Source organism: Opisthorchis viverrini, assembly GCF_000715545.1.
Source record: "Opisthorchis viverrini unplaced genomic scaffold opera_v5_28, whole genome shotgun sequence".
Taxonomy (NCBI): Eukaryota; Metazoa; Platyhelminthes; class Trematoda; order Opisthorchiida; family Opisthorchiidae; genus Opisthorchis; species Opisthorchis viverrini.
In genome coordinates this window covers 1483419-1510621 of record NW_008751684.1, presented here as the reverse complement: position 1 = coordinate 1510621, position 27203 = coordinate 1483419, and the positions used below count along the sequence as shown (strand labels likewise).

General features: G+C 44.1%; 1 protein-coding gene across 1 annotated transcript in view; it reads left to right on the top strand.

The window, feature by feature from the left end:
• Positions 1-18006: 18006 nt before the first annotated feature.
• Positions 18007-27203, top strand: part of T265_02341 (hypothetical protein) — a gene marked incomplete at both ends in the record, with an annotated part of 13058 nt that continues 3861 nt past the window's right edge. The window contains 2 exons of the mRNA XM_009166555.1: positions 18007-18090; positions 20415-20666. Coding sequence (XP_009164819.1) covers positions 18007-18090; positions 20415-20666 — 336 coding nt within the window. The remainder of the gene's footprint in view (positions 18091-20414; positions 20667-27203) is intronic.

Sequence of the window (27203 nt, the reverse complement as noted above, 5' to 3'; positions counted from 1 at the left end):
ATTTTCGTGTTCGTCATCCAGCATATTTAGGTCCTGGAAGGCTGAGATTATCTCCCGAAAATTGGTCTTCAGAACATATTTATGTGGGTCGCTTAAACGTACGGAGGAGCAAGTGAAATCGAACAAGAGCACGAGATGGTCGCTCTTTCCCAGTGGTGGTCTATATATGATTTGTTCAACCATAAATGGCTCACTAGTTAGTGTAGATGACGGTTATTTAAACTAAATCGTACTAGGTTATCACCATAGATCGATTGACTGCAGCACCATACGACAAATACGATGTTTGTCATCTACAGCCTACAGTGAATACCTGCACCAAACAGTATCCCCATTATCGGACATTGTCTCTACGCCATGTATTCACAGCTTATGGAATCAGTAAGATTGCAAAGTGATTATAAAATATGGGCTAATACAACCAGAGGATATACGTTGGTCAGGTGTCTTATCACAAGACCAAATTTTGATGCCATATCGCATGAGACATCGCCTGGTTCCCCAGTTAATTTCGACCAGATAAATGAGAGCGGGAATTCAAACCTCGGCACAGCCGAGGGCATTCACTGCTAATGAGCTCTAATGAGAACGAAACCTGGTCCAGTGCCTCCTTTCTTCGATGTGGACCCACCAGAATAATTGTGTCAGGGCAGGATGACGACTGTTCAAAGGAGAGGGATGTGAACGTGGTTTATACAAATCCCCCAGCTAGCAACATTCAAAAGCCTATAGCTTGTTGAGCGGAATTACAGTGCGATATCATCTAATTATATAAGTAATAATCATCTTAGACTTCATGACTTTAATTATTAATACCTAAAGGTCAGTTGTGGTGAACATAGTGTATTTGGCAAGGAAATGGTGCGACTATAGCAACGCAGACCATAGAAATCTAATAGTTAAGTAGTACGTGCATAAACGAACAGTGCACTGTCGTTCATACTCGGTAGGTAATTGTAAGAAACTGGTGCAAAATGAACGGTACATCCGTTATCTGAAAGCCAATCCAACATGTCACTGACGGTTAAAGCAGAAACCGAAGCAATGTCCTACCACAAGTATTCTGCAGCTATGTGGCCGGAACAGGTACTAACCACTTTTCGTTCAATTCCTCATCTGTTCAGCGCAAGAAATTCAGACTAATTGTACTGTTTACTGAATAAATCAACATGGAGGGCAATAAAACACCAAACTGAGCCCGGTTCCACCTTGGAACGCTAGAGAAACACAGAAAAGCCTTAGATACAAACACATACAATGAGGAGAGTAATGATGGCAGTGTCCAGAAGCTGCACCATACTGGATGAAGTGAACATCGCAAGCCATCTGAAGGCTAAAGGCAGGAACTAGATGAAATATACGGTCCATTATTTTCCCGGTTTGAATGTGGAAAAAGAGATGAACGACTTGGTGACTGAAGTAATTAAGGTTACACCCCGTGTCGCCTGTGAATACTTTGATGATAGTATCCAACTGAGGGAGATTCTCGGTCCTGTCACACGTTGCGTAGTCCAGGGGGGTTGTCGACTCCTGGGTGACAATGGCCGATGGTTGTTACATGCTCTGGGAAAACAAACCTGCTCCCATATGAGGCACAAGGGATTCAACACTACCAAAAGCAGACAGCATTTTACGCAAACCAAGCACAGACAGGAATAGTGCAGTTATTATGAATAAGTTAAAACGACTGGTCTTCCGGTCGTGAGGCTGCCCTTTATGTTCTGGGTCGTCTCGAGTTCGACTGTATTGAAGCTAACTTGGCGTCATGGTAAGTCCCCCATTTATTTGCTTATTCTGCTCATTTCTTCTGATCTCCATTTGTTTCACCCATCTGTAACCGCCGCTCACCTTGCAGCAAAGCATGTGTCTGTAAAAGTGCGCGGCTGACTTTCCCACCCATGCACGTGAGTATCCAGTTTGCTGGGCCTGCCCTGACTTGTTCCCTATCCGTGTAATCACACTGCCAATCACGAGACCGTCATCGGAAAAAACTATGCAACCCACACTACTGAGCGAATGATTTGCCCGGCCTTGTCCGGTATGCGGACCTTGACGCTGCACTGTGCGGGTCAGTGACGAACTCACGCATTCGTCGAAGCCAAGGAAAAGAACCAGTTGAGTTTGTTGTGTAACTTTGCTAACCTTTATATAGACAGTACTGTAGACTTTCGAACAGAATTCTTCCTTTTGGTATTCGATTTGTCAGACTTACGCGTGACTCAGTTCAGTATCGGGAACCTAAACAACCAGTATATCAGAAAGCATCAGGTTGTTCATTCTTCCGAGAGCTCATTGGTTGAGCGGAAGCATGGTAACATTTATAGTTTATGCTCTCACACACATAGTTGGTGCCTCGCTGTTATTTTACTACCAGCGTCTCAATCACCCCGGGTAGTTTTTATTTAAAGATGAACTGTGTTTTTTCAGATAGAGGTATATACCGTTTATGTATCGTTTACCTCCACGCCTTGCTGTATGGATACTGATCCTTTGTTCAGAAGGCGTAGCTTGCTCGCCGCAAGCCGTTTCAGTCCGGTTCAAGCTGCGCAGCAGGGCTGGCCGATTCTGAAAAAGCACTCCATTGTACTTTCCGTCCTGATTACGAAATTCTTTCATCTGATTATCAGCTGTGTGAATTCAGCTCCTTTTGACACATGCGTCAACATTTGCCAGCAGTTTGACTACTGGTGAATAATCTGTGATCCGCATAGTGAACCCAATGCCTAATGTGAACTCCAACCTTCCATCGCAAGATTCCTATTAAATCCAGACATACGCCAAGAGTGGTAACCTGAGTAAACCTCTGCGGATAAGCCCAGTTTTACGGGTTAAGTACAGATGTGCACTTCATTAAGTTTGATTCAGCCAGCTGATTTAATCGATAGTGCAGCACACGTTTCCTCATTTACTTTCGTTCCATAAGCAGTTGTAGACCTATTGTAGCGACCCAGTCACCCACATACTTGACTGTTCAACTCACAGTCCCTCACTGGATCGCGAGACTTGTCTTTTTTCTCATACGCACAAACACATCGCATTAAGCTGACTCATCGGACATCGATTGTCTGCGCCGCCTAGTCAGCGTAGCAACCACTCATGTGCCGACGCGCTCACGTATACGCACTGGGACATACACAAAAGGAAACCGAACCCAGTCAGGACACACAGACTCGCGCGCGCGCAGGGAGCAGGGCGTCAACCTCTCCACAAGTCCATGGACAACCATGGAGTACGTGTAGCAGTCTAACTGCGGAGAAAAACACGTTCCCGCCGTCCGGACTTCCACCAAGGGACTCTCATATACGATAAGTTCCCTTTTTGACTTGCCCCCATTTTCACACTGTATTTATTTTTATACGTGTCACAGAAATACTAAAAACTTCTATTAGTGCACACATACACCTTCTGATTTGTATTATGGCTATCACTACCTGTGCACTAATACTATCACGCCATCCGATCAGTCGGGATCTATTGGTCCTCCTGATGTCTTGGAACCATGTGCTTAGAATTCACTAGTCCAAGAAAACATCCGCACCTTCTGCAAATACGCTCATTTGCAGATCAAGTTAGATTTCACGGGAGGCTCAGGTGGATCTCAGCTGAATCACCCGTTTATGATGGCGCACCAACTGAAGCGTGGAAAGGCTTTTGTGCAGTACATTCAACATACCATAAAGGAGCGATTCAGCTGGGATTCAGATGAGCCTTGTGAAAACCAACTTGGTATGCAAACTAGTGTATTTGTCAGATTTCTGTAATTCTGATTCAAATAGAAGATAGGGTTGATGGAAACTCCTCGACTACGCCCGGCAGATGAGTTCCAGGAAGAGCGAAACCGGCTATGGGCTGTCAGAGATTACAGGAAAGTTGTGAGCAGTTTCTCTCAGATACTTTTGATTCCACCTCTCACTGAGGTGAGTACTTTCGAGCAAATTAAGTTGGAAAGGATTAGCTCGAAAACGTTGCCGCATTTAAATAATTTCTTAAATGGTCACTTATCATGCAGAATGAATGTTTGTGCAATGGTGAAATGGCGATCCCCAAGAACTCTGACTTTCCAGGTGCTTCGGAAATGCAGGTATTTTATGAAGAGGAAGTCTAGTGTAGTCAAGGAGACCAAAGCCTGTTGAGCAAACATTTATTGTCGGATGACGTCCTTGACAAGTAACTTTCACTGAGGGGAATGCTGGTAGCTAGGCTTGCCAAGATGGCCATCGATTCCACTCACAGATCAGATGCTGTGGAACTATTGTTCCATGTCACCCTCTGCTTGCTTTCCGTACAGTTTGTTTCATATTCACCTCCTCTATCGTGGACATAATTTCACCCAGTATCGTTCTCACTCCTAAAAGATTTCTTCGTGTGTCTCATCGAATGCTGCCAGTTACCTGTTGCGTTGTTTAATGATTGGGTGCCGATATCCTCATAAGACATGTGGAACATATTGTAGGTGTTTATCTAATCGTGATTACCAGTACATACTTTTGATTCTTGGAGAAAAACAGCAAAATTAAGTGAAAACTTATTACTGGTCTGTTGAAATTGTCCAGACATAACTGACTCAGGTTAAGGATCATTTAACTTCTGGTAATCAAAGAGGTTCATCTGGAAGATGACGCTGATTTATGCGCTGTCCAGTTGTAAAGTATGAGAGAAGGTCACACGTAGTGCTCAGAGGAGTTCGCATTGGTAACTGACGTTCAGTCATCGAACATTCTGCAACACTCTCGCCTCTGACACCAATATGATTTTTAACCATTTCACGTCCTCAAAAGCCAATAAACAAACCTTGTCTAATTTTAGGTGTAAGCCTTTATCTGAGACGCATTAATAGAGATCCGATTATTCGCGTAGCATATCTAGACGTGGTTTGTACGTGGGAGTAAATCTTAAGAGACAGTCCGCTAGACGCTAGACTGCATCCTCTCCGTCACAAAAAGGTCTTTACATCACCAGGTACCGTAATTTCTGCCTACTTATTTGCGGCTAGTAGAAAAAACGCCCGATCCGTTTTGGTCACTGATCTGCTGTGCATGAAAACCCACTAGTAGGGCCGTCGAAACGGTTCTGCAACGCGAACTGTTGTCAAAAATCTATCTAATTGGGCTGCAAATAGTCATTTCTATTTATCTATTTCTTAGAACTATTTTCGGTGTGGGAACAATGAATTAGAAGTGGTGCGATGTTTTGGGCACTGACGCACTTTCCAGCGCGGGATTCAGAGTAACGTAAACGGAAAGACGGGCAAAGTACTGCTGGGGAGAAGGGAATTGAGAGAGTTATGCAAAGTCCGGATGCTGTGAACGCAAACAGACTTCAGGGTTTAGGTACACATGATCTCTCCTGTGATGCAAGGTATAACAGCAAACCGAAGTCACTGGTAAATTTTGAAACTTCCATGGAGATTTCGTTCTGTAAGTGAAGGAAATCTACGCTGCATAGCTGTTTCATGTTTACAGGGAAGCATCAGTAATATGTATCTGCGAAGCCCTTTAGAGAGATTAGAACCCAGGTTCTTTCAGATAGCAGCTGAGGACTGAACTGTTTGACCACGAGGGACCTACAATGGATCTGACCACTTTACGCCTAGACAGAACACAGTGCAAACCTTCCTTCAGTCACAGATTCTGATCCAATGGTCAGATGCCTGACTCTTCGAAGGGAAACTTTTCAGATAATAGGTTCATTCATCATGTAAGTTATTTTTTCTTCCTTATATATTGTCAAGTGATTGTGAGCAGCACTTGCCGATCTGTGATGAGTACTTAAACATCTGCGCTAAATTCAAGCCTCAAAGTAGTACGACTGTAGTGGACGTCTTATCGAGTGTTTGGTGTGGATGATAAATGAAGGCCGAAGCCGTGTTTCGAACTGAAATCCAAGCAGCTATTTTTGAAATGGGGTGAATTTCCGGTTCATGACTAGGTGAACCGGGTGAGGTTTGGAAAGTCTTCAGTACACAACAGTCTATTGTCAGTCTACAACAGATACATAAATAATAACCGAAGACATCCCTTTTTTATCTGGATAAGGAGGATAAACAACACTCGAAGCTCAGGAGGCAAATAAAATTCTGACTCAGAAACCATGTAGTCTAGGACCTTGGCAATAGGATAATATCTGACGACGAAAAATAAAAAAATGAATGCCCGTTTATTGGCACTATTAAACAACACTGAAAAACCCTGATTTCGAGGTATCAGTCAGCTTAATTCTATCATATTGTATTCTTCGTCATTCCAGCTGTTTCCAACGCGGAATCCTAAGTCAGTGCAACATCATTTAACGGACCTGCTTTCGCTGCCGTTGATGACCGTTTTAACAGACATTTTATTGAACGACCATATCCCACTAGTCCCATCGGCACGTGCTGTGGAAGGGTTCAGCTTTGAGAACACACATTCTTTGAACCACTGTCTCACATCTCCATTCACGCCGTTTACAGCAAAATATCTCAGTCACCCAGTCAGGAGGTTGGCAAGTCTAGCGAGACATGTTTGTGAACAAATGTATTTATCTGCATTAAGTCAGTGTTAATATCCTTCTAAAAACTAGGTTTTTTTTACATGCAGAACATAGAATATAGCAGAACAACAGTGGAACGTTCATTCAGACGCGTTTGTGTGGAGACCGTGTAGCTCTGGATAATCTGTAAAGGTTATTTTGTAAAACCATTCAAAACGTTTTCGGAGATGACAGGTGACATGAGCAACCTCAATGATAATGAGAAGTAGCGTTGCCGTCTGCGAGGAGCATTAACCGTTGTTAGCCAGATAAAGCCCTTTCCAAGTGAATGAAGGTATTCTCAATCTCTCCGTAAACGGTAAGGCAAATTTATCACTTTTCCGTCTTCACGACTGCGCAATCTCACACTCCATCAAGCTGTCAATTTAAAAGGTGAATCCATCTTGTCCATACATGACATCTAATTGCACTTTTACATCGATAAGCCACAAAAGTTTAGGAAATTGCACTCTCGCCATACTTGTCGGTTAACGCATACCACGTGACGTAAATACAGTACAGTTGGTCGTATTCAGTTAATTCATACTGGTTGACGAGCTTGCCTCATTGGTAATAAATGCTAATAACGACCAAGTGAATCTAAGGATCTAGTTGGACTTGAGAGATATTGGACCTGATTATAGGTAATTTTCCATCCCTTTGTAAGTGATGATATGCGTTCCTCGTATATGGAACACAAACCAGTAATATAGTTCTGCAATTGCGGTTGCTGTAGACTGTAGTGTCTGTAATTCGTTGTCACATTTACCATTCTTCCTGAACTTGAACCACACTTTGTAATTGTCGTTCACATTGTATCATGACGTTTGTTTTAATGTTACGAATACACAATTTTACGGTGCGACCTGCTGACTTCTTGCTGAACGAGTGTATTTACGCTCCACTGAACTGCTTGTTGACTGCTGAACCGTCACAATAAACCCCTGTGACATTTTTTAGCCGTGAATAATTTTCATACCGTGGAATATATCACGCACGCGAAACCATCTGTGGGAAATTCCGACAAGTGAATATTTCCTCTCACAACCAGCTACTGCATTTGGATCGGTGTAGAGTACTACTGGATCTACACATTCGTGAGTCCCCATTCGACTACTCATTCCTTTCCTATTGTGATTTTGTGATTTTGTATTGGTTACTTTGCTTGTTAATTTATCCGAACACGCTGATAAGGTCCTAGTCCGCTACAAGACACTGCCGAATACCCGTCATTGGTTTTCTGACTGAAGCATACCCCAGTTTGTGGCAAACTCGTACCACTTCATGCGTTTTGCAACGCAGGATTACCAGATTTCTCGTATAGGAGACTTAATTCATTATAGTTGTCCTGAAGTGAGCGGACTGATTTCAAAGCAGTATATTTTTCCGGCATATCACCTCCCCATTTCTCCGACGGTAGGTTTGTAGGTTCCTCCTAAATGTTTTTAATGTGCAAAGGCATATTAAACCTCCACGTCAGCAGTGTAAATGGGAACGAAAGCAACCGAAGTGCGGCTCTTCTGTGTTTATCACTAGAGCATTTGAAACTGTGACCAGGAGTTCGTTCCAAATACTCTGCCGCCTGGTCTTCGATTTCTTTGAATTTTCTAGCCGCTGAGAGGCTTAGTTGTATTTCCAAACGAGACGAGCCGCCCACTCAGATGATGAGGCCTATTACGATGTAGCGATAGTCGTGTTTGTTTAGTATCAGGCGTATAAGTAACTCCCACCAACTATGAATCTGTCATATCACTCTGATAATGATTCAGTAAAAACAGAATGACTTCGTACTGCGAAGCGCCATCATTTTCAGAGAAGCCAGTTTGTCTTCCGGGGTCCTTAGGAAAACCCGGTAACCGTCGATGTAAGCAACCGCTTTATAGTTTTCTGTAGGTATTTACAGTGAAAATTCGCGAGCATATGAAGCAAGCTCTTCGGAGTAATGTAGCCCTTTAAAGGAAGCCTGCTGAAGCTAATCCTCATTTGGGTTAAGGATACTTTGTGACCCGTCGGTATTCAGAAGTGTACATTTTGTTGTCTCAAAACTGAGGATGACATCATATAGGCATACAGAAAACATCTCAAACGCTGATAGTATCCATGACGCACGGTGTGGTTGATCTGGTTGTTCAGTTTACTGAAGGAGCGCTTGTACACCGGGTTCTTGATATCCAAACGCATTAAGGCGCACAGAGATGGAAAAGCGCTGTTTTCCCCAACAATATAGTGTTGAATTCCCAAAGTTCCGTACGTATACAAGGAAACCAGTCTTTGTGCGGTCACTTGATCACATACCGGTGTGTCAGTAACCTTACTATAAATTAGGGGCGTGAAACCACTGTTGTCCCTCCCGGGCTTTTGGTGCCGCATGTGTTCGGTGGGTGTGAAGTAAATCATGACCTCTTTACAGTTTCAACTTCCCATATTAAATACAAACGCAAATTCCTATGGGTTTTATTTTCCCGCAAACGTTTAAAAATGAACATAGCGATGTTCGGAATGTTATTCGTTGCTTTCTACAACTCAGCCGGTACTAGTACCTGCAGCTAAAAGTGGGGCATGAAGACTAAAGTTCAAATCAAGGTCGCAGTTTGACAGGCCTTCGTTTTGTCTAGTACCCTCGCCACTGTGATCTAAGACACTGCTGTCGATTTGGTGTGTGACATACATTGAAAAAGGGGCTGACGAGACAAGTGACGTAGTGTTAGACTAGTTGGTCGGTCAAGCTTTCAGTGACAGCTTTTCAATCCTGAGCGGTGATGATCGCCTGGAAAAAAAATCCCGAGAGCCATCGGTTGGTCGACCGATTGGCGATCTCATAGCAACTCGTCACCATTGTTCCACGTTTTATTTTCTAAGACTGTAACAAAAATGTGCATTTATCTCCCTCGTTTGCATAATGTGTTTGAGTAGTTTTCTGTGGCCTGGCCTCTGAAAACGGATCTTTTACAGGAGGACCTCAAGGTCACTTACACCACTCCATAGTCACCGTGGCCTTCAGGAAAACAACATTTGAGCAGCTATATCCTAAACCAAAGTGAGTATAACCACTGCTGTTAGGTCTTTGTCACATCGGCCAAATAAATATCCGCTCCCTGTTTCCAGACCTCAGAGTCATCGTAATCGCTGGAGTTTTTTTGACAAACCTGTGGTTGGTTTATTGATACAAGCAACATACCAGTAGGCTCCCGAGTGTGCCAAGAAGCATGCCGTTCTTTTTGGTCACACTCTTTGTGTTTTTCCGTCCCACTTCTGTTACGGGCTGTAACAGCTTGAGGGAAACTACGGAGTTTTGGGCTCCAGACGCGATGTAATGAGTCTGTGTCGCAAAAATCAAGGTTTATGATTTAGCGGCATCTGGTAGAGTAGCTCGTAATCTGCCCGGGAACAAGACACACAGGGGAAGAAAAGTAAGCGTTTACATTCCGGATCAGAGCATTTGCTAACGAATCGCTTTCCTGGTTTTCCACGGTGTATACCAAAGAGCTTAGCAAGAGGAATAAGAGCTCAAACTTGTGTTGGATTAATTTTGCACATTCTAGTTTTTAAGAAACCTCATTACCAAATTATTGAGACCGAGACTTGGGGGCGTCGACCTACTATTGTTGAAAGTCTTTTCAGTGTCGATTTGGAGCGCAGGGTGTGAACAGCGTGGCTGAGACACGCTCAGTTCTTTGAGATCTAAGCTTCCGAGTATCTGGCACTCCTGTAACAATAGAATCTGGCATGTTTGTCCAACCTTTGTTGTTCTTAAAGAGAGAATTCTTCCACATTATTCCAGCCAGTTCATCTGACGACATTACATGCCCATCGCCTTAAAGATCTTCAAGAAACTCCCCAACCGGATAACCCGTGGCATTTTCAAGCACAGACAGTTTTTCTTGCGGTTCTGGTAGGTTTATCCCGTATGTAAGATGATCAGGTACTCTTAGCGACTTGCTTCTCAAACATAAAAGTGAACATCACTTTTGCTTGATTTTTTTTTATTAAACCAGTCTTTGAAACTTGGTTGTATATGTCGAGTCACTGCTCAACTGTCGCCATGTTGCAACAGTCGTCTCCGCGGTTCGGAAAACTGCGTGAAACAGCCCGCGGGAAAGTTAAATTCCTCCACAAAGAGCACATCTTTATCAATGCGTTTGTTTTATGGCATATGCCTTTGGGTGATGCACGATAGTTCGGTTCACTCATGATAACGCACACAGATACTGCATTGTCGAAAGATGCACTAACCTAGGATTCATTGTGCTGTGACCTCAACGCAATGTCAACTATGTGCTGACAAATCACAACAAAGTGGTGGTGGACGGCGTAAGCATATAGCGATGGATGGTTAGACATTGACACAGGAAACCTAAAAATGTTCAACAAGAATGCGAGTTAGGCGCAATTTCGACAGCAACATATGGGGCGCACACATTCACCGCTTGCAGGCCACTTATAGGCACAGAACAATGAGATAAATACTCAGAATGGCACAGAACCTTTGCGCCAGTAGACTAGCCTTGATAGTGAAGTAGTTCTTTTTCACGCGAAATCTCTACTTTCTGGTGCATGACGAGTCAGCACAAACACCGTCGGGTGTCTGAAGCAGTTTGGGACTGTAAGCACTGTTTTAACCAAATACATGACGTCATCAATTGACATGAGGTTCATGCATCTTGTTCGAATGTTTTCGGCTGCTAGCGATTTATCCCTGTCTTTCGATTCGATGCCCATGAATCTAATAGTTATGGAAGTTATGGTAACCAACAAAGTCATCTGCACATCCCACCCTTTAATCCACGTGCTGTCCGGAAATAACTGCTTACGGCACAATATGTCTGAACAGATATATCCGACAAGATTTCTAAATTTTGACCTTATTTGCTTCGACTAAATACCCATAGGTACTTGGACAATGGAGACGCACTTAGCGTGGCTTGGCTCACACTTCCTTTGAAACTTCGAAGCCGCTACAATGAGTGGTGTTCTGATAGCATTAGAAAGTCCCAGTCGGCCTCACTGAAACTACAGAACGACTGATTTAACATGCCATCATCTGGTGAGGATAACTGCAGCTTCCTGGAGTCCTACCATAATGGTTCTCCGCGGAATCTCCAGCCTAAAGACAAGTTTTGTGCCATCGTGAATGCAGCAAGGCGTTTAATTACATCATCCGCCGTTTTCTTATAGTGACACCGTTTCCATTAGGATTTAGCTTACTACTGCTCGGTGTTTAACTGGCTTCCTGAGCGATGGACACTCAAAGTGATCGTGTATCAGTCCGCCTGAAGTTGAAGGTAACCAACAGGGCCCCCAGAAATCTGCCACAAGCACCGAAAATTGCTGTCGTAAATCGATAAGCGATCCTCCCTAATTCACCTCTCCTTAATGTTATGGCTGTTAATAATTTGCAACCTGGCTCACCTCAAGTGCTTTTAGCAAAAGCATCACCACGGGCTGAAAAGGAAAAACCACCCTGATGTGACCAAGTACTGCTTGTTGTCTTGATGTGGTTTTGGTCCTTCAAAACACACTAAATACTCATTTGTGATGCACCCCCTGAAAAACGCTACTGCATAAAAACTCGATCATTCCTAATCAAGGTGACTTATACTTTGAGTATCGGTATAGAGCAGCAGTACTGAAGAAAGTGGTGAAATTAAACATTATACAGCTTCTCTTGCTCGTAGAAGTCTTTACTTGACTTCTTCTTGGGTGAACTACTGCCAGAAAGGGTGTTGACTCAATGGATCGGTCAAAGAGCTTGACAAGGAATACGGTGTGGGAGTGAGTATAGGTGAGTACACGGACAAGATAAGGACATCCAAATCGACCCCCGGAATATGGACGACTAATGCTGTGGTGTTCTGTGCCTTTCTTTTGCCTCCAGTATAAAATTAGGTATTTCGCCAATCGCACAAACGTTTTTGTTTGAATACGCAAAAACTACAAAAACGCGCATTTTGTACAAATACGCACGAAAGATAAACGTGGCCAAGTGCTTCAACTTTTTCTTCTGATTTCGCTTGTGCCTGTAGCGGTAAGTGGCAAGCATTACATAATTACTCTGATATCAAAACATTTCAGACTGTCTTCGAGTTTTATGATACGTGAGAACTGCCCATCGGAAGATCCATGAACAATCATAATGTGATGAACATGACTGATCCTCTATTAATTGCTCTATTCATTATTCTCTTGTGTTAATATTCCATACTCTGTACCCACACGCCAATTCGAATACGTACGTGCTGCTTGTTACGCCGCGTTGAATTCTGGATTTTTAGTTCGTCTGGTTATACCGATATACGTGCGAAACTTAATTCTCACACATATTTTGACTATTATTTATTCACTGACTCAGGCCATCGACAGACCACTTTGGAAAGAACGATTTTCGGTGAGTCTGTTTCATTTTGCCCTGTTTGTTATTTAATTCTCAATCTAGCGTTATTATTTTGATTTCTTTGCTACACACTCCTGATACAGTAGTTTTCAGGCTAGCCAGACCAATAAAAGGGCATCTGACAAAGGCTCACACCGTCATTGGGATTTTCGAGGCAGCATAAGCCAGTCCCTCTACGCCTTGAGATTTTAGTACAACAGATATGCACCACTTGACCCTCGCTAATGAGCAATCCTTTTCTTACAACATGTAACTATCATCTATAGCCAGTGCGAACCCGTCTACAGTGTTTGAACAGCGGCTTGATAGAACGTGAGGGACATTCTTTCTGGTCCAAGCACGGGGAGAGGTCTTCTACGGCTTTGAGTATCCAACCTCACAAAAAAAACAGAAATTCTGTTCTTGTGGCCTGGGGCCGGTTTCTCAGAGAAGTCGTGATATATGGGTGTATGCAATCATTGCAAAGGCTTCCCATGAGACTTAGGGAGCAAGAAATAATAGCCAAAAGGCGGGAAATGTATGTTCAAAAGAGAAATTGAAAGAGGCAACGTTTTCAGAAATAGAAAGATAAAACAGAAGACATGTGTTGCCCATTAGGTTAGCTACTTATTACTGTGTCGAAACTCTGATCCTCAAACCCCAAGCAAAATGCTAAGTTGGCTTTAAAAATACAGCGAATTTACGATGTTTCTGGTTCTAAATCCAGTTTTGCTTTCATTTAAATAAACGACGTCCAGACTCGTTGGGCAGTCACTGCACAAGCTAAATTCCATTTGTTTAGAAAGGGCGTGGGTGCAATAGAAGCAGCCGGAGACCCTGCGAACACTCTAGGTATTCTACCCACCCACATATTCTTTTGAACACTTATTCGTGATTTGTCGGCATTCTTGCGTAATACACTGCCAGCTGAATGACAAAGCTTCTGGTGCGCCAAGTTTGTTCCGAGTGAAATTTGCCTTGAAGTGGGACATCTTACCAGCCAAGGTAGCTCTGGGCTAAGAAGACGACAATTTCCAAAACCTACTAGGTGCTTGTTTATCCCAGTGTCTTCCTTCTTTGAGAAATATCCAAACTACAAGGAAACTGGTTTTGGAAAAAACGAGAGGCTGAAAAAGTGGCATTTATTAGAATTAGAAGTTACTGTTCGCTCACCAGTTAATATAAAACAAGTGAATAGTACTGTGACTTTTTAATGGTTAGGTTTTAGTAACCATCTTCACAAGTTAGCCTGACATGAGCAAAATAATTTTGCACATAAAGAGAAGCACGCTTAATGAGAAAGCTATAGTTTCGTTGACGGCTGATTACAATAACCTTAGCGGCAAATGCTTCAGATAAGGGAGAAATTCAGTTAACTTTTTTCCTCTGTTCTGATTTCACTCGGTTAAGTTGACAGCTCCAGAAAACTCGGTCCATTATTTGAAATTTTGGGGGTGAGTCGGGAAGGGCCTTTTTGGCAAATTTTTGGCCAAAGCATACTGTAGGGTTTGCGGTACTAATATCAGTAAAAGTATATCCTGTGGGACGTGCAGTATGGGGTTGAGCAAACTATGCATTGAACTGATGTATGAAGAGGGAAACCTCAACTCCGAGGCAAAAAGGGCATTCTGACTATACGTTTTGCAAAGGTAGACTGAACGAGCAGACAAGGCAAGGAAGAAACCTGGAATCTAGCGTACTTATTATACTAGGGAAACGTACGAAGTCTGGACCAGTTGCACTGCGAGAAGGATGTAAGCCTACAAGGGCTATAAGCTTAAAAAAAGTGCTACGGCGTTCAGAATCCAGATCAGAAGAAGTCTAACGGATGATGAATCAGTTAAATACTAGGTAATGCGATAAAACTTTGTGCCTTGTGTGCGAGTCTTGACCGTGCTAGCGCCTACCGCGCCTTGAAAAGCATTCACCATTGTTTGTCCCTTCTTCGGTTGTTGATCTTTAGACGCGTGTTTCCATATCAAAATCTTTACATATTTTTGGATTCATCTCATTAAACTGAAACTGTTCTTGGCATGATTTCGAATGATATGTTTCTCTCTTTCCCCCCATATTATCCTGTTATTTTTTTGCATTCACCGCTTGCATTCACTTTTTATGTTTGTGACCATGCTCTTCAAAAGTAAACGATAAAATAAATGATAATATGAGTACAAAAAGAGCCCAAGAAGACAGACAGGACTAGTGTAATGTGAAGGATAAAATATCGCTCATTTTAGGCTTCCCTTAACTGTGCATAAAGGGAAGATGAAAAAGAAAGCGAATGGATACGTAATTTATTTCGAATATACGGAGAAGCGTCGGTGTGGATTCAAGCGGGGGACCCGCAAAAACCCACGAAGTAGAACAGTGAAAATGCACTGTAGAGCAGTGAGTCAGTTGCCTGTCCAGTTTCGAAGGCGCAAAGATGTCACTGTAACGACCATTTCGATTTTGAGCAACGAGCACCAACGTTAGCGATGAAACCGGCAAAACTCCGAATGAATGGCTAGGCAAATGTGCTGTACTATAAAAATTAGCGTAGTTACACGGACAAAAAATTACAAATCTCAACGGTTTTCGACAAACGGCGAGGCAATCCAAATGTAATGGGTCAAAATCGCACAGTCGACGAGAAACCGCGTGGAGCTGAAACGGGACGTAAATGGGCGGATGATAGCGAACACACAAACGACGAGGGATACACGGAAACGGGAGATGTTCTGTCAACCGGCACGCGATCCAAACACACAACTAAGAACAACACTGACGGAACACGAACATAAATTCCAAAACAACGATAGGGGCGGCGTCCCCACGAACGGGCGAAAAACGAGAACGGATGTGTGTACAAGTCCGAACCGACGAGCGTCAGCCTGGCAAAACAAGTCAACAGAAAAAGGATTGTCATTGATGAAGGTCACGTGTTCCTTTTTCATATCGAGGTCCAGGGAATGGAAATCTACCTGGGAAAGAAAAAAATAGAGAGAAATATCTTAGGCGCGCATTTAAAATCATCAGGAGAGTTTCGGTTCTGTTACACAAACAACAAGCAAAGCCGATATGGAGCAACAGTCAACGCACACTCACGCATTAAAACAAATTTATAGCTGACCAGGGTTTTGGTATAAAAATAGTGCAACAGAAGCGGTAGAAACCATTTACGCGCCAAGGAAAACGGTAAATACGAATGTCTTGTCAAACTGACCGAGTTCAATTGCACCAGTCCAAAAAGGGTGGTCCATTTGAATTGTTGACTGGGAAGGCAGTCATTCAGGATAGGAGGCAATTTTAAAGATACACGGAGTTGCAAATCCTCCGGCCAAAATTCCTCTGACGGTCAGTAAGGGAACAGGCAGGTTATCAGGGATCTCTACTCCAAAAACATGCAACTTTAGCCACCGACCTGAATGGTCTGAACTCACTCCTGCCGCAAAAGCCGGTTTCAACGGTACACGCGCCCACCCACGATATCACGGTCAGCTAAAAACCAGTTGTTATAATACCAGCCTATTGTGATATACAGAGAGCATTCCTAAACCCGCGTACCCTCATTAGGGTTTGTCCTCCCCTTCCAACGAACCTAGGCTCCCATCATCGCGCTTAATGGCACCGGAGCTGGTGCGAAGCGAAACCGTTCTCACAAGGCCTTCTGCATCCGTTTGACATTCCGCGACGATGCTCAATTACCATCTTCCTCTAGAAAGATTTTCGGACACTACCATAACGACATCACCCGTTCTGAGGTTTCTATTCCGACTTAACCACTTATGGCGAAACCGAAGCTTTGGAATGTATTCTTTATTCCACCTGCTCCAGAGAACATCCTATAAATAATTCACCTGTTTCCAGCGTCGCAGTGTGATGGGATACCTGCGTTTGCTTCGTGTGGCAAGAGGTGATTCGAAGTCATAGCCAATGCGTCACGGCAGTCTGAACTTAAAGATATTAAAGGCCGAACGTTTAGAATACATTTCACCTCGACGGAAAAGGTTGACAAACAATCGTCAGATAAAGTTTGTTCTTGGATGAGCACACTTCCCGATGGCTAGCAAGTGGGGGGTTAAAATGCCACTGAATACCCCGAGCCAATAGTTGGTTGTTGATTTTCGCTCGGTCCCAAAGCGATACGTGCTCCCTGAGTTCCCTAACGGCGCCAACGAAGTTGGAACCGTTGTCGCTGTAAATATCCGAAAGTCTCCCTCTTCGACCAACAAATCTGAATAACGCCAAAATGAAAGAATCGGCAGTCAATGAGTGCACCACTTCGAGGTGAACTGCTCGGACATGCATGTATGAAAAATGCAGCCGCATTTGTTTTCCATGCTGCGACCGTGCTCCACCAAAAATGGTCCAAAGTAATCAACACCAACAGCCTCGAAATATTTTCTACCCTTTGCAGATCGCACTGGTGGTAACGGAACCGTCATCTGCTGACATATGATACTCGACCCATTTCTGCTCTGAATACACTTATGGAGGACACACTTCACCGCCTGACTCCCAAGAATTATCCAAATATTTTGCCTAATAACGCCAAGGACACGGGAAGCGCCGGAATGAGCTTCTGCCTCATGATAGTGTCGAAAGAGTAGATCAGTAATGGGGTGTTTATTGGGTAAGATAGTGGGGTGCTTCAGGGAAAACGCACAACTGGAATACTGGAGCGGTCCACCAACACAAAGAACACCGTCTAGAACAATGAGATAAAGCTTACTTAGTGCTGAGACCCTAGTCGGCTTCCAATGAGTGTCCGTTTTTAAACGACCTAACTCACCACTGCATAATTCCGCTTGGACCTGACTGATAACGACCATTTGAGCTTCTGTCAATTCTTTCACTTGTAGATGACTGGCAATCGACAAGACGATAGGCCTTCCAAATTTGTGCACAAGGTGGCACATGAAACGCTTCAACCACGCAACCGGTTTCAACGGCCGATTCAAGGGCCAAAGATGGCATATTAATCTTTGGTTTGTTGATAAACTATGGTCCATACGTCCGGCGACTCAAGCCGCCTACTCCTTTAGTAAACCTGGATGATAGGTAGGCAGGGCTTTGTGACGATTTCACGTGCTTTCATTCGTTCTGCAACGAGTATTCTTGGGTACTGGCAGGCCGATTGGCCATGAATGTACGAAATCTCGCGGTTTGATTATCGATGTAACAAAGCACTATTTGTGAGTCTGTCCGGAGAGTGGCCGTGGAGAAGTCAGGTAAGATCTCAATAAGTAGCTCGTAAACCCTGGCGGTTAATGCGGCGGCAGCAAGTTCTAACCTCGGAGCGGTAACGGTCTTCAACGTAGCAACTCTGAATTTTCTGGAACTCAAATGGCATGCCACCCGACCATCGTTTGACACTAAACGTGCTTACGCATCAACGCCATAACCTGTTTCTGACGCGTCTGAGAATACACGAAGCTTGAGCATACACACCCACAAAATCGTCAGGGAACAAGCATCCCGGGTACCGCACAACTCAAATCGACTTGACCAAGTCCAGCTGTGAATGCCATCGAATTGAACGATCTTCACTGACTGAAGATTCCCAACCAAGGTCGGCCTTACATAGTTCTTGTAGAATCTGGTTCGCTGTTAAGCATACAGGGGCTACCAAGCCTAGTGGACCGAAAAACGAGCAAACAGTCGCTAGGATTCCTCTTCGTGTTATTGGTTTTTCGGGAATATGAAACCGAAAGCAAAGGGTGTCAGAAGATGGAACCCATTTATTGCCCCACACTCGCTGTGTATCCACCGTCTTTGGAGACATCTCCACTACAGCCTCCATTTGTTCAGATGGCGCGAGCTCTTGCAGTACGGTGGGAATATTTTTCACCCACTTATGAAGTTGAAACGCCCCTCTTGGCAGCAGCTGGGTTATTTCTTGCACAAAACTCCTTGCGTCAGTGACGGAAGTTACTGATTTCAAGAAATCATCTACGTAGAATTTGTTTCCCACGGATGATTTGATTCTGTGGTCGTAATCCCCACTGAAAACAGACACTGTTTGTCTCAAAGCGAAGTTGGTACAGAACTGTGAAGAGACGGCACCGAAGACATGATAGGCCACTTGAATTCAGTAGACCCACTATAAAGGTCATTCTGGAAGAAGCACAGAAATATCAGCGTCCCTCGATCAAGCTTAGGTACATGATCTTGCATGAACATTTCTTTGATATCTGCCGACATGGCAAACCGGTCCCTTTGAACCTTCAAAAAAGCACCTACCAAGTCAGCAGTTGTATCTGGTCCCTGGAGGAGTATGTCGTTCAGTGATCCCCTGTGGTGCTATGCTGCACAGTCAAATACAACGCGCACTTTTGCAGTCTTTCCTGGATTCAATACTGCATGGTGCGGCTGATAGTAATTCACCAGCTCAGGGGGAACTACCACTGCATGGCCATTCTCGAGATTCTGCGACACAACTGCTGCATGTTTTTCGAAGTATTCTGGGTCATGCAGAAAACGTCTTCGCAATGAGTTTAGTCGTGATAGGGCTGCCAATACGTTCTGCTTTCCACTGGAGTGGTACAATAAAATACCCTCTAAAATGTTCCATCCATGTGGCCACCAATTTTACTGTGCGTCTGTCCTCCACCGACGGGGTTTTCCGAAGCGAACCAATGTCCGCAAAGTCAGCATTGTATAAAGCACGGAGTTGACCCCCCACTGGTGGCACTACTGTCAACAGGCAGCTGGCAGCGACTCTTACATGGCCACCTGGACCCAGTGGCCTAGGAATAACACAACCCGGCGATAAATTCACGGCAGAATGTCCTTTTCGACCGTCCAACCGCTGATCTAGTACCCAATAAGCTTCAGGAACTTTGCAGCCACTTATTATACCAACCGATTTAGACGGAATATCCTCAGAGGAAAATTTTTCAAGTAAGGCCAGCGACTTGGAACTTCCAAACGTGAATCCACAACCAACGTTGGGGGGATTTTAGATACTACTGAAGCACATTTCACCAAAACAACTTCATCGCGAATTGGGCATACCTCTAAACTTCCGGATTCACCCACTGCTAAACAAGGTCCATTGATTGTCTGTAGTTCACGTGGCGTCCGATGACTCTCGGCGCCGAGTTAGTACAGCAAGTTATGACATACGATGGTGTTATCAGGCTCATTGTCTTAGAAGGCATACGTAATCAATTCCGCCAGAGTTCCTCTTAGACGAACTGGCTCAAAAGACACAAAGCGCTCGCAGTTGTTAACACGGTGTTTACCACCACAAACTTTACAATTGTTCTCGCTCAATAGTGGGACTTGCTTTGTGCAAACGATTGCATTACACCAAGTAGTTTTGCGCTTGCCTGTTACTGCAACAGAGTGGACGCGTAAACCCGGGTCCCTTTGCGTAACGGTTCCTTCCGGAAGACCGAAACGACCGCTGATCAGTCTGGCCCTTCGAGTTGCAAAACGTGTGAGGTCAGCGAAGATAGACTCTCCAGATCATGGGTAGCTTGGTAAACGAATTCCGCCCACTTGGGTTGTGAAGTATTTGGCAGCTCACTAACCTATCCAATTTCTCCAGAGAACTCAGTTCCGCACTGTAGTTCGTCTGAGTCAGAGCTATTTCGCAACTCTGCATCTTGAAGGCCGACTGAGTCAGATCTCTTGGTGCACACGAGGTAGAACGAAAACATTTTATGAGATCATCGATCAGGACTCTGGCGAACACACGAGACCTTCCGAAATTCTCGTGCGGAATTCGGCGGAATCGTTCGTATCCTTCTGCAGGCGGAGGCATGAGGCAATTTTCGATGGACCCCCGGTCTACACCAAAGTACGCGGTTGCTAATTGCCCGAACCACTTTCCGTCGTCTTTGGTCATGCTCACGACGTAAAGCTCGAAGTGACGCACAAACCGGCAAAAGCTCCTAAGGTGAACATCAAAGTGCATAAGGCCGATTTTTGGTAGATCCAGGTACTCTATAATGAATTTCAGATGAAGGAAGTCACCTAACCCATTATGCTGCAGTTTGCCTGCCCCAAGCCTATGTTGATTTTCAGAATTCATGGGCGATACACTCCTGCAATCTTCGAAATAGCTTCTAATATGCCTTTTTGAGGACTCTGAAAACTCGACCGGTTGCTACGCTCTAACCCGTCTTCGACTCCAGTCAACGATGCTTCCAGCTCAGCTAACCACATCCCGGCTTTAGCCTTCGGGAGTTTCTTCTATGATCAGTTTTCACTGCCTATGACTCAAGCTTGAGTTTCTCTTCTAGTAGTCCCTCTTTAAGCTCTGCCAACGATAGAGCAGCTTTGGGCCCCAAATTCCCTAATCCTAGAAACTGCACTAGCCCTAAAGCTCATCATTGAAAACGAAACTTGTTCAACCTGCCTGATTTTTTCCCGAATTCTTCGTCCCGTTTTGAATTGACCGACATTGACCTGGTGATCCAAAAAACCACGCTTATCCACGTTGAGCACTATAACGACCGTTTCCAGTCTTGAGCAACGAGCATCAACGTTAGCAACGAAACCGGCAAAACTCCGAATAAATGGCTACGCAAATGTGCTGTACTATAAAAATTAGCGTAGTTACGCGGACAAAAATTACAAATCTCAACGGTTTTCGACAAACGGCGAGGCAATCCAAACAACAAGCATAGCCGATATGAAGCAACAGTCAACGCACACTCACGCATTAAAACAAATTTATAGCTGACCAGGGTTTTGGTATAAAAATAGTGCAACAGAAGCGGTAGAAACCATTTACGCGCCAAGGAAAACGGTAAATACGAATGTCTTGTCAAACTGACCGAGTTCAATTGCACCAGTCCAAAAAGGGTGGTCCATTTGAATTGTTGACTGGGAAGGCAGTCCTTCAGGATAGGAGGCAATTTTAATGATATACGGAGTGCAACACCCACCTTTTTCGGGTTGAAAAATAAACCGGAGTTCGTGCATTCGGATAAGAATTTAGTATAATTCACAACAAACCAATTCATGGCGAGTCCTCAGTCCAGGAGTTTTAGAAAACCCGCGGTCTCAAAATGGCGTAAAGTAACTATTAACGGAGAGCGGGACTAAAGCTTGCTAGAAGCTAGTCAAGTTATGCATATGTCAGTGGGCTTGAAAACGGGCCAGAAAGCATGGTCTTTGCGGCACCCAAATTGTGAACGCACTGTCAACAGACTTCCAGCGACCGACAATTGTAGACGCTTGACGCAAACGTGAACAGCTTCATTGTATATATAGTTTGGAGCAGCGTTTTTGGTGAAGTGATTAGCGAAGACTTCAGGCATGTTTTTATCTATTCCACCCAATGCCATATTACGGAGTGAATAATTAAAGCGAATCAGCTAGTGACAATCCCCCTGGTGAACGGAGTAAACAAAGGGTCTTACCATAGGTTATAAAGTCAGTTTTTTACGACCACTGCCTTTTCAGGCGGCTGTCACTTGTCTCACAGCCACGTCCGGAGATTGTAACACTAACGTGCAACACCGTTGACCTTCAAAACAAAATGGAGGGGCTGTGTCTAAGGGCACACTATTAGGGGCAGCTGATGATTTTGGGGGATCTGTTGAACATAGTCAAAAATGGGAGCTATTGCGGTTGAATAGTTTTGGTCAAACAAAGGCTTGTAGGACTGACTAAGTAAGGAGGTGACTGTATGGTTTGCGTCAGGAAGTGTTAGAGTTCAGCTATTTAATCTTTCCACTCAGATCACTACTAACAGCCTTGTGATAGCCTCTAAAGCGTTTGTCGTGTGCCTACAGAGTTGTCTTGCACTGGCCCTCACGAAGATGCCCAACTCTTGACTTTCGCTCCCAATTACCAGATACGTGTGTTACTGCAGAGGAGCTTAGTGTGAGTGGAATACGTTTATGCACAGCAGTAGTCAGGAAGACCGCCAGCGGGGCGGCCTTGGACGACGGGTCATACTATGTGGCACGATAACCCACCCGATTCCGGAATAGCGCCAAACAATGTCTCGCAAGCTGTCCCCATGTGGTGCATAACACGCTGGTAGGCTCAACAACTATCGAGCATTTTGTCCATGTGACCATCGGTTGCAGTCTTGTTTCCCCGGAGTAAGAGGAAGCGCTTGGATAAACACTTACAATGATATGTGCATTTTCCAACTTGTGAGAGTTATAATAATTAATAAATGATCCAATAATGACGATACTAACATGCCTGGTACTAACACAGCAGTGAAGGCAAAGTACGAGGATATGTTTGTGACGCGATACCAAGATGTAGACTGTGGAGGCTGACGCTTTTGAAAAGCCAGGCGGAATCGGCCCGTGCACATTGTTGGTTAAACCAGCAGACTGAAACTGAAATTGCGACTTTTTTCAAGTGATGGGTGACCTTAAACTGTTCAGTTATTATCTAGATCCGGAGAGAGCAAAAATTTCATTGATGGGATGGAGTGGTTATAAATAACGTTGCTCAACATTCGCATAATGAAACTGATTTCTCAAAAGCCGAGGCATTTTCAGGCTAGCCACTTCAAATTTTAGAATGTCCGCATAATGTTTATTCTCATGTATTATTGCAAATTATCTACATAGGTGATTTGTCTATGTGAGCAAACCCTGAATAAACCACCATCAACTGTGAATACGTTGCCTAGTGTAATAAGAAGTCGCGATTTAAGTAAAAGGTTACTCGTTCACATTGGATAGTTTTCCAGCTGAAATAATTTCCTGAACATCCTGGCCCTTGTGGATGCAGAATAATTGGAGGTGCTATTTCTGTAGACAATTGTTGCTCGATAGTTTCTGGTACCATTTGAAGTTGTGTAGTCTACGTTCAATACTGGCGAAAAATCCTGCGCGTTTGTTGTTAAACAGCAGAGCAATCCGTTATAACTTGCGAATTATGTTAGAAATACCATGACGTTGATCAATTATCCACATGGAACCTTCATCAATCCAAGCGGACAGATGATCGAACCTGGCTGACGCAAAAAATGACGGCAGTTGAAGGTGATTTTTGGGTCTGGGCACCTACGCAAAGAAATGCAACATTTTGTAGTAAAAGTTCTTATTTCACTCTCAAATGTTTTGCAGATAAATGCATTTTGCTTCCAGTGCGCGACATAAACAGCAGTTTGCACCCCCTAAATTATGATCTAGACTGAGTAGGTTCACTTTCTTCGTCGTAGAGTCTGAGTTCAAATTTCTGTGTGTGAGTCAAATGTCACTAATTCTGAGCAAGAAACTGATGAAATGAAAATTATTGAATTTGTGGGCAGAAAAAATTGAAAGCTGGACAGATCGCTGAGATGGTGAAATCTGGGAAAATGGCTGAGCGGATCGGTACGGAGACCCAACCTTGGTAGTAATTAATCACGGCAAGGGTTTCTGCGTATTAGCGGGAGAGGTTTTGAGATCGTGAGGCATCAAAATCGGGTGAGACAATGGAATAATTGTGGGTGTGCCATCGAACTGGGTGCACCAGTGCCATGTCACGGTTTCAACAACACGCCTCACTTGCTGGAGAGCCCCGCGACATGGGTATTCCTTGGTGTGCTTTGGCAACCAATGTGCATTCCTGTGGTCATGGTCTTTGGGTTGCTTGAGGGAATCAACGGAGGATGAGTTAAGCTGATGAAGAATTACAAACACTGGTATCCATTTTAAGGTCCTTGGGGATATGTAGCAGAATGGATATCGACCAAAAATGCAGTAACGCACTTAAATCTAGAAAGCGGAAGAAGCAAGGCGAAATCGTTTCAGCTTCCTGAACTTGGTGAGTGGTCAGGCGCATGGGGTTCACCGAAAGAAAAAAACAAGGTTTATTTGGGCCAAAAGCATGTTAGCAAACCATCGGTTAATCCCTACCATAATTAAGGTTGAGCTAGGACTATAAGTTGACTAGCAGCACGAAGGTAATTTGTCACAACTAGATCACAGTGGAACTGTGGAAAGCCAGTAGTGGGAGCACCAATAAGCCAGAGGTGGCGGTGAAAGGGGCACACCATGTTCTCTCGGCTGCCGCCTAGCGTAACTGGCCAGCAGGACCTAACTTAAGAATTCGGCGGCAGTTTAATGCCAAACAATCTGACGTTACAGATAAGTTTGCTTTTCTACCTCTAAGAAAAAATCGGCTGCCCACCTTAAGTGTTAACGATTTGCATTCTGAGACTCAGTTAACGTGTCAATCACCAGACTACCCGAAAAGTTCAAGAATGATTTCGACACTTCAACCGTTTCTAGCACTGTCGCAACAGTTAAAGTGTTCTGAATGAAATGCCTCAAATCAAACAAAGAATGTTGAATTTCATTAAAGTGGCTTAAAGCTCACTTGAAATAACGCAAATCTCCACCTTCGTCAGTAGCTGCTTCGAAGTCTCCATATGGTCATTATCCACTTCACCTGCATCCCCCTTAAGTCTTCATATTCGCCAACGCAAACAAAGCTACCTGTTATCCTACTTTGGCTTGATTCGGCCCTTCTTATCCCTATGGCTAACGGAAATCCTGCTGCCCGCAGAAATCCAAACCCAGTGTCCGATCAACGCGGCAATGATGTCCGTTACAGGACATCGTGCGTACAAATAGCGCGTGATTGCCATATTGAAGCTGATGGCACGCCTGCAACTGTTTTGATCATAATATCGTTAAGACCCTCTCACTCTTCCGGAACCACAATTGAGAACACGGAAAACATTTTACCTGGCCACAACCAACTCTTGGGCGGCTTCGCTGAACTCTTCCCTCGGCCTTAACCACCTCCGCTTTCAGGTGAACTTTCCCGTTGTCCTGCACACAAACTCGATTATTTTCTTTACGGCTGCTGTTCTATCCTACTTGTTGGCGCTGCGTCATTCTTCGGTGAACCTTTACCGTTATCCTTCCTCAAGCTGCTATGCAAGCGAATCTATCCAGTTTATATGTACGTAATGATTCTTGAGTGTGAGCTTCTATACATCCCTACCGAAGACTTCTTCAACCAATCATCTCCAATTACGCTTTTCGTGACGCTGGCCACTAGCCCAATTGTTAGAGGCTACTCAGGCTTGACAAAGATTTTCAGTTTCGGTTGAAATCTGCATCACCCACAATCGAATTACTCCTACACTTCCGGCATCATTGTTCTAGTTGCTTGCTGTCCGCAGCATAACACTGCTTACCACGTGACAGGTAGACCCGCTCGGTTATGTTTCCCCATTGTGTTGTTGTCTGCCGTCTTCAAATCGTAACGGTCCGATTTTGTCTTGTTTGGTGTGTCCCTTACAAGCTTGAGAAACTACAAGCCGTGTTTCATTGCCCTTATTGTCCACTATGTTTGTATCGTGCCAGAGTGCGTTGAAGTATGCCCATTTTCTGACTTTCCAGCTTCCACGCATTGGTGAGCATTCGCAACTAACATCAGTTGTGCTTTAATTCGGACCGTGCAATAGTGGTCACACCTGGTGTTAGGCCAGTTACCGTTGGGGTTGAACGTTGTTATGATTTTATGAGAGCATTCTCGTGCACAAAAATACGCCGAAAATTGGGGGTATCATGTTGCAGTTGGAAGACTCATCATATGGGCATCTGAAGGGGGCTATTTCAGGTCCCATAATTTGGCATCCATTTTTCTGCCGAGTGCTTACGACTTTAACGTCCGCTTAGATTGTTACGGATCTTTTGCACAAAAGCCGTTAAGATTCATAAAACTCGGTAAACTGCAGTGATATGTGGACCTAAGCTCAGATTTCTTCCGTCCCTGAATGCCGTCAACTGCAGCTGGGTGACTATCGCGATCAGCACCTCAGGCATTCTAATTATCTCACGCCAAATCAGGAGGGAAACTCCCGGGTACGGTTTTAGGAATAATAAAACGGCACAGTTGAGGGGCCAATAAATAGTTCTATCTAGCATCATAAATCCACTGAGGGGCTCAGTCTTGGTTTATTGCTGCGTTAGGTAGCATGGTTCCATATTCTTCATCCATTTATAGTATGTTTACGTGCAATAACACCTGTAGTGCCGTAAGCAAGCATGGTGGAGTTCATACGGAGGTATATTGAGTCTTTCAAAGCTTCACGGATTCACGGATTGATACACAGGATCGAGGCTTTTGCCCAAGTTTCCCGGGTCGGTTTTGTTCTTGTCGGTCAGTGGCTGTCGTTCACCTGAAAGGCACAAGTGAAAAAAGGGTGTAGCACTGCTCTTTATGTTCTCAGCGCGGGGCAGTATGCTCGCCAGCGCGAGGATTCGCATAAATAAATGTCTAATAGTGCTTTAAATTGGGTTCGAGAAGGAGCGTGTACAACCGTCGGAAGAAGATCATTCCACGCAGCTACTACCCGAAATGAAAAAAGTTTTGTCTAACGGATGTGTGTGCCCTGAGCTTGAAGATTTTCTTACTA